The sequence below is a fragment of the Triplophysa dalaica genome, chromosome 7, assembly GCF_015846415.1.
Source record: "Triplophysa dalaica isolate WHDGS20190420 chromosome 7, ASM1584641v1, whole genome shotgun sequence".
NCBI lineage: Eukaryota > Metazoa > Chordata > Actinopteri > Cypriniformes > Nemacheilidae > Triplophysa > Triplophysa dalaica.
In genome coordinates this window covers 15,294,647-15,312,594 of record NC_079548.1, presented here as the reverse complement: position 1 = coordinate 15,312,594, position 17,948 = coordinate 15,294,647, and the positions used below count along the sequence as shown (strand labels likewise).

Genomic DNA, 17,948 nt, shown 5'->3' with positions numbered 1-17,948 from the left:
TAGTCTTTAGAAGGAGATGAATGTAAATATGGGATAGATATACATTCAAAATGGTTAGTTAAAGGGATAATCCACCCAAATCAACCTGTCATCATTTACTCACTCTCTTGTCATTTCAAACCTGTATGACTTTCATTCGTCTTCAGAACACAAAAGAAGGTATTTTGAAGAATGTTTTAAATGAGCAGCGGCGGTACCCATTCACTTCTATTGTATGGACACAAAACCATTGCATGTCATTGGGTGCCGTCACTGTTTACTGTAGTTACCAAAATACTTCAGAATATCTTCTTTTGTGTCCTGCAGGAGAAAGAAAGTCATACAGGCTTAAAATGACAAGAGGGTGAGTAAATGATGAAAGAATTATCCTGTTTGGGTGAACTATCACTTTTAGAGCGTTGACATTTTGAACTGAATGTGCACTGGAAAATCTTATTTTTAAGAATGAGGGGTTTTTATAAAATGAGAATCTGTGACTTGACAGCCAGTAATGATGGATTGAATGTGACATTAAAGGGAGAGAGAGCTGGAATAGCTTTCTCACTACAGGCGTTCTGGATGATGTCTTTTGATGCCAGTAGTTTCCCCATTATACATGGCCTTTGACAGCACAGGCCAATTAGTACAGCACATCAGAAGAGTCGAGCCGGGGCAAAGTATCATGGGAAACCATGCAACAACCCACTGCTGCTTCCAGAGGTATATATGCGATTTTGTGAGCTGTCATCTTTGTGTCTTGTATGTAAGACTGGTTTCTTTCATTACTTGACATCTGTTTACGTTTAGATTGTGTAGTTTAGGGCGCTTGTTCTGTTAGCTATAAAACTCACGCACACGTGAACTCGTAACAGGTTCTGTTCTTTCCGAACTGCATGTTGAACTTTTCTCATTGCAGCAGATGTTTTGAAAGAAGGAACAGAGCTCAACGCCAGCTGCAGTGTATTGTAAATTCGTTCATTAAGCATTTGGTAGGGGGTGGTATAAAAATAACCAAGCATTCTCGGGCGGCCCATCAGAGCCCATGATTTCAAGAGGTTTAGCTAAGTTATTCAGCTGAACGATGTTATACGCCTATCATGTACTCCGTGGTCTATCCAGGCTTTGAGGCATGAGTCACGCTTTAGTTCTCTAAGCATTCAGCAGCAGGAAACAGACTGTCAGGGAGAATTACCGAGCGCAAGAAGACTTAACTAATACTCCTCACCTAAATTCCTTTCCTGGAGATTGTTGTGTTTGGTATTAATGGATGGGAAAATAATAAGGATTGTCGTGAGCTTATCAGGTGTGGATTTAATGTACTTATGAAGGTTCTGAGATTTGCGGTGGCTAAGTGATTTAACATAATGTGGCACGTTAAATGGATTGTAGGGGTGTGGGGTTAGTGGGCCATGCTGCCTTCAGCTCTGTGGTTATGCAGCTCATAGTCTCGGTGTCGGAAAGCACACACACAAACTGTCTGATGCATACTAAATAGAAGCTGGAAAGCACTTTCTTAAAGTGATAGCTTATCTGATTGACAATTTTGAACTTTGCATATCCCTCGTGTCATTCAAAACCTCTTTCTTCAGTTGAACACAAAAGAAGCTGTTTTAAAAAATGTTTAAGGGTTTTTGTGTCCATATAGTGGAAGTCAATTAGGGCCAATGCTATTTGGCTATCAATGTACTTCACTATCTTATTTTGTGTTCTGCAGAAGAAAGAAAGCCATGCAAGTTTGGTATGACCAGAGGGCGAGTAAATGATGAATCCTAAGATCCCTTTTAACTGCTTGAATTTATGAGGCAAAATTGGGTGTCTTCACAACGTGTCAAATGCCATGTTTTGTTGATGTGAGGTTTCCTTGCCTGTGTATTGTGTTATTATTGTCTTTTGCCACAGATGTTTTTTGTTTGTCCTAGTATTATTGGACAGGATGTCTAATCTATTTCAAATCGACAGCCAAATTGCTCACGTCAGATCGAAGGCTTGAAGGTCGTGAAAACATTTCTGCAACTTTCAACGAACTCTTTGCCACTTTTTTGCATAATGACTCATGAAAGTATGCCACAGCTTTAAACTGTTCAATGTCTATCTATAGCAGCGCACGCGGCGTTCTGTGTGAACGACAGCTGGGGAAAATTAACAAGCACTCTAAAATCAAAAGACCCCATCCATCTTTTCTCCTCTCTGTTCTCTCTCCTTCTTTTCCGCTCCTCTGCCATTTTATGGATGAGTGACAGATTGAAAAGATGCAGAGATTACTTATTCTTTGTCCCCAAAGCGAACACAAAGCAAAGGAGGAAAAATGAAAGGAGAAATATTTAGTTCTGGCGGAGGTGGGGGGGTTTGCAGAAGTACGCTGTTGAGATGGAAAGGTGGTGGGGTTGTTCTCGATATAGACTAGAGACACCATCTACTAGAGAGGAAAAGAAACAGAAAAGGAGGGAGAGATTCAAACCTAGAAAAGAATGGATGGATCGAGACATGCAAAACATTTATTTTAACAAATAGCACCAAAATCGTTCACTTTGAAATGTAATGAGCAAACACTGATTTCATGTCAAAAGAACATGAAAACATTTGCTGAATTCGAAATCACATACTGTGACAATACATATTGTATTTAAATAAGCAACTACCTATTGACCATTAAAACAGTACGTTCTATAGGATGAGTGGGAGTAGTATGAATACATTTCAGACATACTGCATCTGCCATGTTGTATTGTCATGTGACCTGATTGCTCTTTGACTTAAGAAGTATAAACAAAAAACCTGTACGTAGGCAAAAACAATTTAGTCACAAGAAATTTGTTTACTTACATTAAAAGGAGTCATATGACACGGCTAATGCGAATATTATATATATTTTTTAGATGTAATGCAAGGTGTATACACAATGTAAGGTTAAAAACACTGTATTTTCCACATACCGTGCATGTTTGTTTCTACTCTTTGCCCCACGCGCAGATTTTTAACCAAGCTCATCGCGGTGAAAAGCGAGGTGTGCTATGATTGGCCAGTTTCCCAGTGTGAAGTGATTGGTCGAATACTGCAACGTGTGACCGAAATGTAACGCATCTTACCATATTTGAACCATCAGAATCCAAAGCAATTGTGCAGACAGGTACGCCCACCTCACTTGCGTTTACATTTGGGCCGACGTGGATCTGTTGGGGTGTGGTTACACGAGGCGTTTCAGGCAGGTCTGGGTGAGCATTCGCTTTTTGATAGAATTCATCTTTTGTTCCGACAGTTACATTTTTGCAATTTTACGTGTCTAATACATGTATGGGCAACTTATAACACACCAAAGACACAGAAAAACACATATTAAAGTTTTCGACTATTTTTTGTATAACTTTTGAAATTATCCGTTGCTCAGCTAATGCGGCATAATGGGATAGAGCAGTGTTCAATGCACACTCACAAATCTCGGCGGAAGCAGTAGACCATTTGGGTAATTCACGCCTACTGTTTTTGTATACTGAGGTTTCAGACATACTATGCATGACTCATACGGATTTTTTGCCTTCTATATAAAATGAAAATCGCTGATGTGGGATTCACCATGAAAGAACCTGACCCATTTTAAAAAACTTCAAGTTCTGCACTTTTGTTTTAGATCACTTATGATTTTAGTCATTTCAGATCTCTCACACCACTAAAAGCCTTCATTTATTTTCAGCGGACTGCTTTCTAGCCTAAATAGACTGCTTTTTGTGTTGTACTTAACTAAATTACCTGTCATGATGTTCTACCGCTTAACATGTGAAATTACCAGCAATGAGTCCAGTATAGTTGGTCATTTTCCATTATTTAATTTCATTTTATATCCCAACTTCTAATACATTGAAATGGGTTCACAAAGAGATTATCTTTTGAGAAAAGGTGTGGTTTACCACTAGAGACCAACTGGAATGATACTATCTATCTTCTTATAATTTCAGCAAAATTAAATACTAAATAGCAGTTGATACAACACAGCCATATACAGTCAACAGTCCTATATAATCAAATGCTTGTGTGTTCATGGCCGTGACATCACAACCAACAAATGGAGTGGTGTATTTTTAGAGCTTGATTTTCATGTGTGTATATTTCAAAAGAGCGTGCACAATTCCCACATTCATTTTAAGGATCCTTTAAAAGTGGTTTAAAAAGCATCAGAAAAAAAGATGGGAGTTTGATGCAGCGTATTGAAGGGCAAGTGAAGGACAGCTCTGGAGAACGACTGCTCGTCCCACTGAGAGTGCAATCATCCGATCTTTACATCATACGCACCCACCCACTGTCTGAACATTGCATCACAATATTCCATCAGATTTCCAGTTGTTATACCGTCCTAGTTCTTGCCCCATGGCAAAATGCTTGTTATCCATAAACGTGGGGGTTTTATTTCCCCTGGTGCATGGTGGTATTTGGAGACATGCGGTGCATACTGAAAATATTCCAAACATAGATATCGTTGAGATCTTTGTTTTTTTACATTTGTTGATGTTGAGATTCATGCTGGTGCTGTCCGTGGTTCTGACCAGCTAGGCTAACCTAAAACTGTCCTTGGGACTGAAAAATGCTGACTCCCACATTACCATAAAAGTGTGTATTTACTGCTTGTTATGTACTTTCGCTGTCTGTGATTCTACAGATTGTGTTTGTTGCAGTGATACTGTGTTGAGACATTGTGCTTGTGCAAATCTTACAGTTTGTGTACGAGGTAGTTGATCAGACGATGCTGAAATATTATACTTTCTTTTCACTTGTATAAATGCTTTTCTAATTTTCTGTTCTCTGGCATAAATGCTTTTCCAATAGTTTTATTTAAGTCTATAGTTTCCCTGACATTCTTAAAATTAGCTTTATATCCTCAGTTAGATACTGCATGTGTGTATGCATGTTTGCATTTAGCCATCACACGTTTGCCACAGCGAGGCGCTGTATGTTGATACAAAACTCCTCCCCCTTTCCACAGACTGTGTCGTTCTCCCTCTCCTCTCTTTTTCTGAAGAGTATCTCTCATCTCTTCCGCTTCATCATCATGGGTCTAATCAAATCATCATACTGTGCCCTGTCCTCCTCTAATTCTCTCCATTTCACGTTCACGCTGTCAGCCTCTTCTTCCGGGTTCCTCTCACTTGTTCTGAATCTGGGTCATTCACTCTAGCGTGACGGACACTCTCCCATTATCGCCCTCTGCACCCCTCTTGCCCAAAGCAAGAGAGCGATATAAGAAAATAGAAAGCAGGTAAGAGAGGGGTAAGAGATGAGAGGAAGTCACAGAACGCTCCTATTGGCTGCTCATCCCTCTGGTGTCACATTCTGCCCTCTTCACATGTTCACGCATCGTCTCCATCGTCACATGAGTGTAACACTCTAATGCGCTCACGCACACATATGCATGGTTGAAGCTGGACGCTGCTGGAATGATGGCTTCTTTATATTGGATTGTTTCAGTTTGTCTTTCTAAAGCTAATGGACTAACCATCAACCTTTTTGCCTGTAATGAGTAAGTGACAGTGCCGTCTTGTGTCCAGATGTTGTTTTCTAATGCAGTCATATGCATGTTTGTGTGATTAAAGCTTCTTTCGGTTATGTCGAACAGACAGGCACGTTGATCGCTCTTAATTGAGATTTTGCATACAAGCTCTTGTATTTGTTTTTGTGTGTCAGGCTTTCTTCTTCAATTCATTTTCTGTCAGTCTTCAGTAAATCTTTCTTTCGTGTATTACATTTTTCTTCTAAATCTAAATCTAAAAGTTTTTCTATTGCTGCAACTTCGATGTGTGTGTGTGTGCCTTCGTGCTTGTGTGGCCATCGTAAACCTAGAGTGTGGGGAACACATGTCCCCTCAAAGATAGTTAGACCAGTCATTTTTGAGGACATTTCTTGGACCATATCATAGACTGTATAAAATATGGATGTAGTGTCTGTGACGTCACCCATAGGTTTGTGAAGAGTAAAAATTAAGCCTAAAGTAGGCAGAGGCCCTCGTCGCCCTCACGCGTCACTCCCGAATAATCGAAAATGGGCAAAAGGCGGGATGTGGTAAGAGCTGAGGCATCTGGCTTTTGCAGATTTTTAAGGCTTAATATAAGTTAAAAGGGTGAGTTATATAAATTTGTACCCTCCTCACACAATGGGTAAATTTAGATATCTAGACCAAAATATTTTTTGTACCAGGCTGTAAAGGTGTTTTTTTCTGCTGTAAAGTTTCCCATTTGAACATGGAGCTCAATGAGATTGTGCTCTCTTTTTGAGCCAGTCTATAGCTGCAAATCGATAATTTGCAATTTAAGTCACTTTCGTTTTTGGCTTCACGAGAGTGATCGGAAGGTTATTTGTCTATAGAAAGTCCCTGTTAAACATGAAAACCCACTTTGTGTGTTTATATTCACAGTATGCATTAAGTGTGTACACAGTAAGTATCTAATGATCACAAGATGAAACTTGTTGACCTGATGTCTATATACCTGCAATACAACAGTCTATCAAAGTGCATCCTTTTTTCATCTTCACACCTCAGCTTTGAGTAAAAGAATGGTGTAAATCCTCCCAGAGCAGCACTTGACACACTAAGCCAGAAAGCTCAACATAGTTGAGCTGAATAACCAAAGATCCACACAAACAAGAGCTTGTTCACAGTCTCCTCTCAATAAGACAACTACTGTGCATTAATGCTAAAAACTCCACTAAACTATCTGCATCCGGCTGCTCAATGTAACACATTTACACGTTGCCAAACCAGGATTAGTTAAAATAGTTAGCTCGGCTTCTCAGCAACAATAAAAAGGCCATGCAGAAAAGTTCAGGGAGTTATTACACTAATATAATTAGGAATCTAATCTAAAGGAAAAGAGAAAGATTGTTTGTTGATAGAACTCCTTTGAGAAGCTATTGTCAAGTGCTCCTATGGGAGGATTTACACCATTATTTTACTTAAAGGTGTGAAGATGAGAAAAGGATGCACTTTCTGTAGAGAAATAATCTTTATATTGTACAAACTATACCCTCTCACTACCCCTGAACCTAATCATCTGCTGCATTTCACATTTTCAAATAAACATTTGAATAAAGGTTATAAACTAAATTTATAAGCTGTTTTCTTCAAGAAATGTCCTCAAAAATGACTGGTATTACTAGGGGACATGTGGTCTCCACACTCTAGGGTTTACCAGGGACACACACACACACATGCACACACACGCACACACACACACACACACACACATGCACACACACGCACACACACACACACACAGTTTCCTAAAAATAGACTTGACATTTCCAAGCTCAATATTAGAGCATTCAAAGATGTTACTTCATACTTTTAAACCTTTCATCACAATAGACAAGATTGTTGAAAAGTGTTAGAATATAGGAATTATGAGTTTTTATCTATATTTGAACTTGCAACTTTCAGGTTAAACAGGCTATTTCCAGTGTCTCTTATTGTGCTGTCAGAATGTGTGTGTTTGTTTGGGTGTGCATGCGTGTGTTTGTGAATGTGTTTGAATGTGTGAATGATGCATTGCATGACAGATATCCATGTGTTACTTTCCCCTTTAAAGACACCGATGTCTTAGGTGTTTTATAAGTTGCCCATGCATGTATTAGACACGTAAAATTGCAAAAACTTAAGTGTCAGAACAAAAGATGAAATCTATCTAAAAGCGGATGCTCACCCAGACCTGCCTGAAATGCCACGTGTAACCACACCCCTACAAATCCACGTCAGTTTGTGGTATAAGTTGACTAAGTCGGCCCAAGTCAGAACTGTAAGTACCATTGCTATGGTAAGAGACGTTAAATTTCCGTCACACGCTTGCAGTATTCGACCAATCATTACGCACTGGGTAACTGGCCAATCATACCCCAACTGGCTTTTCAAAGCGATTGGCTTTGTTAAAAATCCACACGTTTCAGAGAGGCGGGCTGAAGAGGAGATACAAACATGTCGGGTTAAGAAAAGAGAGCGTTTTCTAACCTTAAATCGTATATACACATTTCATTACATTTAAAACAAACAATAATTTTTGTCATTTGACTCCTTTAATTTGTTATTTTTATCCTTTAGAGACACGATGCATATGTATGTGTGTGTGTGTGTGTATACTATACAGTATATGTGCGTATATTGTCATAAACCATGGCACAAAACATTATTCTTGAAAAACATCCTGAACAGATAAATCATCGGAGAATAAATAAGACTTTCAGTTTCAGGCAAGACACATACCCATACTGTCCTACTCACATTAGTTTTTAAAGTTTGTTAACTAACTTTTTGACCGTTAAATTTGATGACCACCGGCATCTGGCAGCTTTAGATAATTACATACTGTTTACGCACAGCAATTCTCCAAAACACAATCCTCTTTTCTTCTTGAAGGAGCTGTCTACTGCCTGGCCTCATTCTTCACCGTTATGCTTATCTGTGTATTCAAGCTTAGGCCAAACACATAAACATAAGTGTTTACTGATATGCCTACAGCAGGTACAGAAGATACAGACACTTATATACATTAACATATTAGCTACCAATTATAGATATGCTTAGACATTACATACACCCACAAACAGCTTACTCAGACTCTCTTTAGTTCATGTTCATAGAATATGGTTTCAGTTCTGTTAGAATGCTAAACACAGCTCTGTTCTGTTCATACACAGTTTAAGAGTGACTGTTTACTTTAACTGAAGCGACTGAAGCACAATTTTACTATAATGCATCTTTTCTTATCTAGTACTGCACTGTAGTAATATCCCAGAAATGCTCAAATGTCCTTAACAGAGCAAAGTTTGCCTTGTGCAGCTTTTAATTATTCAACTCTGTGGGATTTAGACGTCTGGGCCAACTGGTCATGTTCAAGGTCTCACAGTGTTGTCCGGTGAGTTTGTCATCAGGCTCTGAGAGCTTATCCAAGAAGATTTTGTCTTTCTCACATACAGAAACAGCTCTATAGTCACTCAATTCACACTATGAAAAATGTCATTAAACCAAGTGCCATTTGCAAACAAATGACATGTAAACCTTTACATTACAACAAACTTCTATTTTTCAGAGACATTTATGCAAGTGCTTTTAGTTAGTTGGACCGAAGATCATTTTAGTGGATGTATGAATAGGAGATTTCACACAGGTGTGTAACCACAGGTGCAGTTGAACACAATAACACTGGACATGGTTGCACAAAGCTTGACTATAACAAAGTGTCAAACAGCATTCTAAAAGTGTTGATATTGAAATATATACTGTGTTATCATTTGAGTCCTTCTTTTTATGAAATGTTTTGCTGAAAAATTTGTATTATGTTTAAAGCACTTGGTTTGATGGTTTGTGATGCTACAGTGTGTTTGGATGAGTGTGTGGTTGTGTTTGTATGTGAGAGATCTTAAAGCTGTTCTTGTAGCTCTGGTAGAGAGCAAAAGGGAAAAAGATTGTGGTTTTGAACCCCCAAATATACACATACTGATTAAAAGTAAGACTTGAATGTATTGCAGGTTGCTTTTGATAAAAGCTAAACAAACACGATTTTGTGAATGTGTGTGAGAGATGGAAAAGAACATAAATCAGCTCTTTTTAAACGCTTTAGAAGTAATTATGCGTCTGTTTTTAATCAGGGCGGTGGGAGTGAAAGAGAGAGTAATTTCAGATAGTCCTTAAAAAAAGTGTGTATATGCATTAGCATTTTTTTAATGAAAAACCTCTAAAAATCTATTTTTTCCTCATAAGAATATGACTTAAGGGAACTAGAATTCTCACAGTGGGTTTCAAGGGATTGTTGGCTTCAGTGTCTCATGCTTTTGGGCAAAAAATAGTTTTGAATATTCATTAAATGATACACATCAAGAGTATAAGCCGGAGGGTGGCGAGAGTAAATTTCTGTAATTTATGTGCATCCTGCCAGTGTGGTTTTTGAGAACTGATGTCTGTTGTCTGTCACCAGAAATAACAGATGATTCTTTAATTAGTTCATGACTGAAACAGTGTGAGTCCAAACTAACAGCTAGTTAATTACAACTCACGAATAAACAACACTGATACACAGAGAGTAAATAATAACTGTGTTATCAATCATCAATATTATGAGTGTATGAGTTCAAATTACATGATATGTGTGAAGAAAGAACGGGAAAGGGTATACATGATTTCACAAAAATGTTAAATAGTAAAATGCGTTTCAGGAATAAGCCTTCAAGAATTTTCCGAAATTTATTTCATGATGATTCTTAAAATTGAGTTTCTTGGTACAGAAGTGCTGAAATCGACCAATTAAATGACAGCACTGGGGTGCAGGGGTCAGCATCTCCGAAGAGAAAACTGTCTGCACACTCATGTTTCACAGAACAAAATGTACAAGTTATCTTCTTTAGTTTTATGAAATCAAAATAAACTTAATGTTAAAGCTGCAAAGAAGGGAGGCTTAAAGGGACAGTTTACCCAAAAATGTTAATTCTGTCATCATTTACTCACCCTCAAGTTGTTCTAAATCTGTATACAGTGAATGTCTTTTTCTCTTATGAACACAAAGAAAGATATTCGGAAGAATGCTTGTGACCAACCTGTTCTTGGCCACCATTGACTACCATAGTATTAGGGAAATTACAATACTTGTCAAAAGAACTGTTTGCTTTCTTAGAAACTTCAAAATATCTTATTTCATTTTCAGCAGAACAAAGAATTTGATAAACATTTTTTCCTACTGTGGTAGTCAATAAAGTCCAAGAACTGTTTAGTAGGCTAAATGAAGACAGAATTACAATTTTTAGGTGAACTGGTCCTTTAACAACATGATTCTGTATGGTTTTATAAAGATAAAGCTTTCATATATTTTCAAAAGTGTTAGCATTTTAAGAACATGAAGTTGGTGCGCAGAGAATCTTGGTGATTCTCATGGTCATGATGCCTACCTAGCAGGTGAAGTGGTTTCTCTCTTCCCAACAGCACACTATTATTATTATTATTACTAAAATGTTTGATCTATCACACTCACTCGCAAACATGGAAGAGGATTGACATACTTAATGATTTCCTCCCACATTTCTCTCTGAATAAGCACAGAAATGTTTTGTGAACGTAAACAATTCTAATCGACTAAATTAACAGTTTATGCATACAGTAAGGAAGTGTAGGAGAATCCCAGAAAAATACATTGTTAGGCACCATGGATAACAATAGGCTTTTGTGATGTGGCTTTGTGTTTGCTGAGGAAACTAATGGGATGACATCAGAGCAGGACAATGACTTGTCAGTTCTTTAGTGCGAGAAGAAGCTGATTGGTTACTGCTAAAGCCAAGAGAGTCCAGCCCACGATTGCCAGCGATAATTTCAAGTTAACTTGAGTGTTGTCAATAATTATGACAGGTTTTGCTAAACTTGTGAAGGAAAAAATGTCGTCTGTAACGTCATGAATTGCCATGAAAAATCTAAACAATTGATCAAATTATGTTTGTCTTTATATCATTAAATAATGGCGTGCAAATTCATTTTTTGTTTTGTTTTTGAGGGTTAGGGGATAGAAAATATAATGGGCATGATAAAATCAGCGGATATCTGTAGCAAAAATAAACAAAGTGTGTGTGTTTGTGCGTGCATGTGTGTGTTTTCTCTCAGTGGGACTGTCAGGTAGCCAGGTTAGATATTATTGATGCCTCAGTGACACATTCCACTTTTTCCATCACCCACTGACTAAACAACACCTCCGTCTGCTCATACTCGCACACACACACACATAAAATTTGCTTCGCATGCACTATCAACACACATGCTGGTGCTGTTTTAGGTTAGTAATGGCTTTTTCTTTTCTACTCTGTTGTCCATGCAGTGAGCTGTGAATAATGACAGAGATATGAGGAGAAAGAGAGATGGACAGAGAGGAACACAGAAAAAGACAGACAGAGAGAGAGAGAGAGAGAGAGAGAGCTATCTGTAACCAACCTGCTATAGGGCTATAGCTATCTCTCTCTCTCTTGCTCGCTTGCTCAATCATTTACTCTCTTTCTCTCTTGCTTGCTCGCTCACTCATTTACTCTCTCTCTCTCTCTCGCTCTCTCTGTTAGGTTTGTCAATGCCTAAGCAATCCTCGATGTTGTGGTTTGTGATTTTTGAACCTGGAGGTGTATATGGAATGATGGCGGGCTAAAGCTGTACAGAAGAGATAGGGAATGTAATGAAAAATGAGGAACAACTGGAGCCAGGTTGGATGAAAATTATTCACTTGTTTTTCATCTTAAACTTGATATTCCCAGAACTTTCCTCTTTGATATGTTTTCCTCTCAGTGAGGTTTTTCACTTTATTTTGCTTTAAAGGTTGTAGATTCTGTTTTGTTTATAGAGATTATGTGTAGTGATGTAGATGTACTCTTCTTTAGTTCTGAGTTGTGTGATGCAGATGCTTCAGGGTAATTCGCTGACGAGTGAATATATAATCAATAAGAACAACGTACATTTAGCTTGTTTTACACAACTGAAGCGTAGAGGAAGAAACTCAAAGTGCTTGTGTCTGTAGAAAGAGAGAGAGTGTTTCCTCTTCCGCCAATTAGTGTATTTAGAGAAAAAATGTTTAAGTAGCATTAATGCTGGAGGGAGCATGTGAAAGAAAAGTCAAGAGAAAAATGCACTCTTGAGGGAAAGACACAATTTAGAAAGGATCACAAGAAAAGGAGGAACAATGTAAAGAGAGAGAGAGAAAGAGAGAGAGAGGGAGAGAGAAAGAGAGAGGGAGAGATAGTGATGTAGTGTTGTGGAGTGCAGGATATGTCTGGTATACTTTATACTCCATGTGTACATGTAAAATGGATCAAGCCTGTTTTTCAAGATTCTGTGAATCTTTGATATAAATAATTATGAAAACTACATTCATGTCTTAAAACAATCATTTTAAGGTGTAATACAATAGAACATGTATTTAGTTTTGTGCTGGATTTCAAGAGAAAAAGCATAGAAGGTCGCACATGGCTTTTGTTGGGTCTGGGCAAGGAAAGAGAACGAAGTCTGGCTCTTTAGGGGCCATGTGATGATAAATGATCCGGTGCCACATCCCAGAATACAACTTGTTCAACATGAGCTATGTTATTATATTTTTAGCCAATCACGGAGCCAGAAAGGTTGAGACTAACAAGACATCAAGTGCTCCACAAAATCCCTCAAGCCTGTCTGTCACACCCCATTCCTCCAGCTCGGGCTGCCCATAATTCATGCCTCCTTCCCTTGTTTCACACTTCCTCCTGCCCTCCTCTCAGGACCAGTTTCTCTCTTGCCCCAGTTTTATCTCTTCTTCTACTCTTCTATTCCCTTTAAAAGTTCTTATTCTTACTTTCTTATAGATGTAGAGCAGACCATTTATACTTGTTTGTTTGTTTTTTGCTGGTTAATCTTGGTTAAATTCTACTTTACCAAAACCAAGACAGACTCCAAGACTGATCTTAGATCTGTAGTGGGTGTTCATTTAACACGGACAAAAAGTTAATAAAAAAGTTAATTTGTTATTCTTTGGCAAAAGTAGCAACTGATGACTGTTGATGACACCAAAAATACTGGGTTATGTTCAACGCATGGTTGGTCAAAAAAGCAGAGATGTAAAGTACTTGGGTACTTAGAAGTTTTACTTCATAAGAATGTTTTTACTTTTGAAAAAATACTTCCATACATTATAAAGCATAGCATACTATTGTTAAATACGTGTTAATGTTTACATTAAAAAAAGTCACAGTACTTTAATACTTAACTTTTTTTTACTTGAGTAAAAGTAGGATATTAGATTTTGAATGTACTTAGGGCAAAAAAAAGGTAAAAAATAAGTAAAAATGTGTTTTATGAAGTGTAGTGGAGCAAAAAACATAATAGATGCTTTAAAATGTAGCAAATATTCCCCGAAGTAAAAACATTGATAAAGATAAAATACTCAAGTACTTTAATGACTTACCAAGAAAAAGTTCCTATTTAACAGGTTAACTTATAACCCAATAGTTGGGTTTGTCCTTTTTTATCCAATGCTAGGTTGAAAATAACCCTGCATTTTTATAAATTGCCTAGCATAAGCAAAACTACCTGTATTTTTAAGATATTACATGTAGATATTACATGTAGTTCATTAAACAGTAGAATTACTAACATATATCACATGTTGTTATAATTTATTCACAGTTGGTCGTGCAGGTGTTGAAATGATCTGTACTGTACCTGTTGTGTTATTACTTGTAGTTTGTGTAAGATTTAGTGGAGCAGTAGGCATGTTGCCATGTGGATTGTGGGTGTTGTAAGTGCAGGGCTTGACACGTCATCTCACCAAGCCACTGCCAGATGGCTCCTCTTCCTTCTTCTTCCTCGCCTGTAACCACGGAAACCCACCCACCAGCCCATCTGTGAGGCTGCCCCACCCGATCCTTCGATGCACCACTCCCTACAGGCTAACACTAGGGATGGAGAGAGAAAAGAAACCAAAGAGAATGACAACAAGCATGGGATTTACAGTGGTCTCACGGGGTGATCTCGAGAGAAATCGGCAACAGCTAGTTGAATTTGTGTCCCTTAAAATTGCTCTGTCCTTTCCAAATCCTCAAATTCCGACCTCAGAATGAAACTTTTGAATCAACTTATATGATTTTAGTGTTATCATCCTCTGTTCTACATTTTTGCAGTGCATTAAACAAGTGCATTAAATATTCGGTGTACTGTACATGTATTCACGTCTTAAAAATACTTTGACATGATCCATTGTGAGTCTTTGAGCCAAAGTCAATATAAGCAGATCAACGAGGGAAACATTTTCATTCCAGAAACAAATGCAGCACTGTAGAGCACAAACCCCCCATCCAAGATAAACTATATCACACAAAAACATCAGTGACTCATCTTTTCCTCTGCAAATACGGGACATGACTTGCAGACAGTTGACAAACATCATTCCTAAAGCTGTGTCTCTTCTTAGAATTAAACCCAAGAATCCTTAACCATGGCAATACCTCCCACCCACAATCGGTTTTAAAGACATCAAACACTAGTCTACCTCTGTCTTAAAGCCTGAAATTCATAACAGTTAATAAAAAGCCTTACTTTGTATTTCTTTGAGCAAGAAAAGGGCAGAGAAATGTTTTTCAGAATTCTGTGGGTTGTCGTGGTGACCGAACAAGTCTATTTTTCAGCAAACAACTTGAGTTCCTCCCCTTTGCTTTTCCCCCGTACTAATATTTGCTTTTCATCAGAATGCATTACTCATCGTGTGCTGATTGTGTTCAATTAAAAGGGTTCTTTTGTGTACAGGTGCGCTAGTGCATTGTGAAATTTGATATTAGATGTAATCTGAGGTCACACACGTTCTGCACTCAATGTAAGATTTGCATCATCCTTTCTCAACTCCAGCCGTCTTTTCATTTCGTTTGCTTATGTTTGTTATAGTTTCAACGTGACTCAGTCTTACCTGAGCTCCTTCTGTTCTGCTTGTTGTTTAATGGACTAAGTCAGTAGATTTAGATTGAGGTTGTTTTGTTCACGTTTAACTAGTTTGCATCATTCTGATGCATTCGTGTGCAAAGATTTTGTCACTCAGCATGCATACAAATGGCAAGGTAAGATCGAGTTTATATTCTGATGTCCCGCAAAGGCCGCAACCTACGGGAAAGTGGTTCACCTTAAATATTTATGTAAGAATTGAATTGTTACATATGTGCCTACGTGAATCCTAACGTGTGAGAAAAATAATGTGTGTTGTACAGTGAAAGCATGTTGATATGCATATAGTCTAGTTATGAATTCTAGCTACTCATTGAATTTAATTTCACAGTCAAAAGCCTAATCAGGCTTTATCCTCAACTTATACATCATTATGACATCATCAATTACACAGCTCCAGTCTCCCGTAACACGCTTAAATGTGTCGCCTCGCATCTGATGATGGAATAGACTAATCATCATCACTTAGACTTATTCATTTCAGTTGGTTTACAGCCAAATCCATCCTTTAATGAACGGAAAAGCAATAAATGTTAAATTGTATCGGCAACTTGGCATGTTTCATAAAAATCTAGTATTTTTAATGAAAGACCTAATATAGTTCCCATGGCAGGACCGTTTTTAGAGCAGGACTGCTTGTCTTTCTTGAGAGAACATGAAAATGGGTTGATTCTGTTTAGTGTTTCTTTGCTGTGAGGTAAGGAGATGAGAGGAGATGCACGTGTAGAGCTCAGGCACGTCTGACCTGGCAGACCCTGTTATTTCATCATGTCAGAAGGACAGAGAGATGTGGAGAAAAATGTTTATCGCTGGTAATGATTTCATTTGAGTTGTATAACAGGTATTGTGAATAACTGGAGATGTCAAACCTTGAATGAGGAGGACAACATTTTTTGTGTGTGTGTGTGTGAGAAATAACCAAAAATCTTTTTCTCTCCATTTTATGACATTTTAAAAACATAATCGGACATACAGAAATCATAAAAAAATAAAGGTATTATTGCTGAGGATAAAAAAATTTTTCTCTTCTATTTCAAGAAAGTGATGTACTGACTGTGCTTGCATTTCAGTGTGTGCTGTATGCTTATTTCACACAACAAATCGACCAGTCATTTCCATGCTAGGTTTATGGCTTAAAGGTGCATTGTGTTATTTTCAAATCCAAAATCCCTCTCATTGTAGACAATCTGATTGTATGAGTGCAGTTGAACGAGGGTGCATGAGTACAAAAGAAGTTACACTGTCACAATCTTTCGTAACAAAATATTCACAGTAACACGTGTTTAAATTAATAACAATTGACAGAAACATGATACAATCTAAGCTTGTCAGTTAGATAGCTTTCCAACAACATTTTACACAATAAGTTACACATGAATCCGGAGATATCCCATTGACTGACTGTAGTTAGAGTTTTGTTAGGTTATGTTTGAATTCGCATTACCGCTCTTCTCTGATGTTGGCGGTTATGTGAAAGTATTTGACAGTGAAAGTGTTCTGCTAGACTGATGCTCTATGAAGCGAGCAGATCTGAGAGAAGATGACGAAGAGTTTCTCACTCTGTGCTTCGCCTTCTTTAATGATGTCTCTGATGGTTTCCAGAAGCATATTAGAGAACAGACACGCACTGATTCACACACGGGCCAAAATTCTAACTAGAAATACACACATTTATATAAACACATATCAAATGTGTATACATACTGTTCATTTTTCACATCTTTAGGAGTTTTATTCTTGTTTTTACAGATGACAGTCTCCACAGTGACAATCTGAAATTAGGAGGTGGGGTGGCGATCTCTTGTTTAGTTTAATTAGAAACCATGTTATTAACACCAGGGGAAACAAACAAGCTGTTAATCTGTCCCAAGCCTAGTGGGTGTGCATTTGTGTAGCGTTGTGTACTCATTGTGCGCGTATTGGGAACACCAAGGGCAGAAGCAGATTATACCTCAATCACACTGTTTAAGTCTAATCGAATTTTTCAAGGCAGTGTTAAGTAATGATCACTTCCCAAACATCTGAATTTTGTTAAGATAGAGAGATAGGCCACAGCATTGAGTTGACTATATGCTTCTGCCTTGTTTCTCTGCTTCTGTAATGTGTGTAGTTAGTGCATTTCTGGTTGTGTGAGTCATCTATAATGGACTTGTTAGAGAAAGAGTTGTTCCCAGTCATTTTGATGGCCCCTAGGCAGTAATGGCAATTATACAGCAGTGAGAAAAGGTCTCCTCTCTCTGTCATTCTGATGTGTAGCCACTATGAGAGAGAGAGACAAAGAGAGAGAGAGACACAGAGAGAGAGAGAGAGAGAGAGAGAGAGAGAGGTTAAATACAGTAATTTAATAATTGAAGTTGTTTTACAACATGTGACCATCAACACCTCGTCGCACACAGATTTTATATACATCATACAATTGACCAATTTGCTTTTTCAGTTTTTAGTAAAGATGCTGCATATATAAGCCAATAATCGGTATTGGTTAATAAAATATTTTTTCACACTATCAGCTATCAGC

At 37.9% G+C, this 17,948-nt stretch overlaps 1 protein-coding gene across 2 annotated transcripts in view; it reads left to right on the top strand.

Moving 5' to 3' along the window:
- Positions 1 to 17,948, top strand: part of srcin1a (SRC kinase signaling inhibitor 1a) — an 88,191-nt gene that overhangs the window by 15,696 nt on the left and 54,547 nt on the right. Inside the window, exon 1 of one of the 2 annotated variants that reach the window (XM_056753927.1) lies at positions 12,070 to 12,177. The exons of the other annotated variant lie outside the window; for it this stretch is intronic. Within the exon in view, the coding sequence (XP_056609905.1) occupies positions 12,150 to 12,177 (28 nt within the window). The 5' untranslated portion in view covers positions 12,070 to 12,149. Of the gene's footprint in view, positions 1 to 12,069; positions 12,178 to 17,948 lie in introns of those variants that run through there. 2 annotated transcript variants of the gene reach the window in all.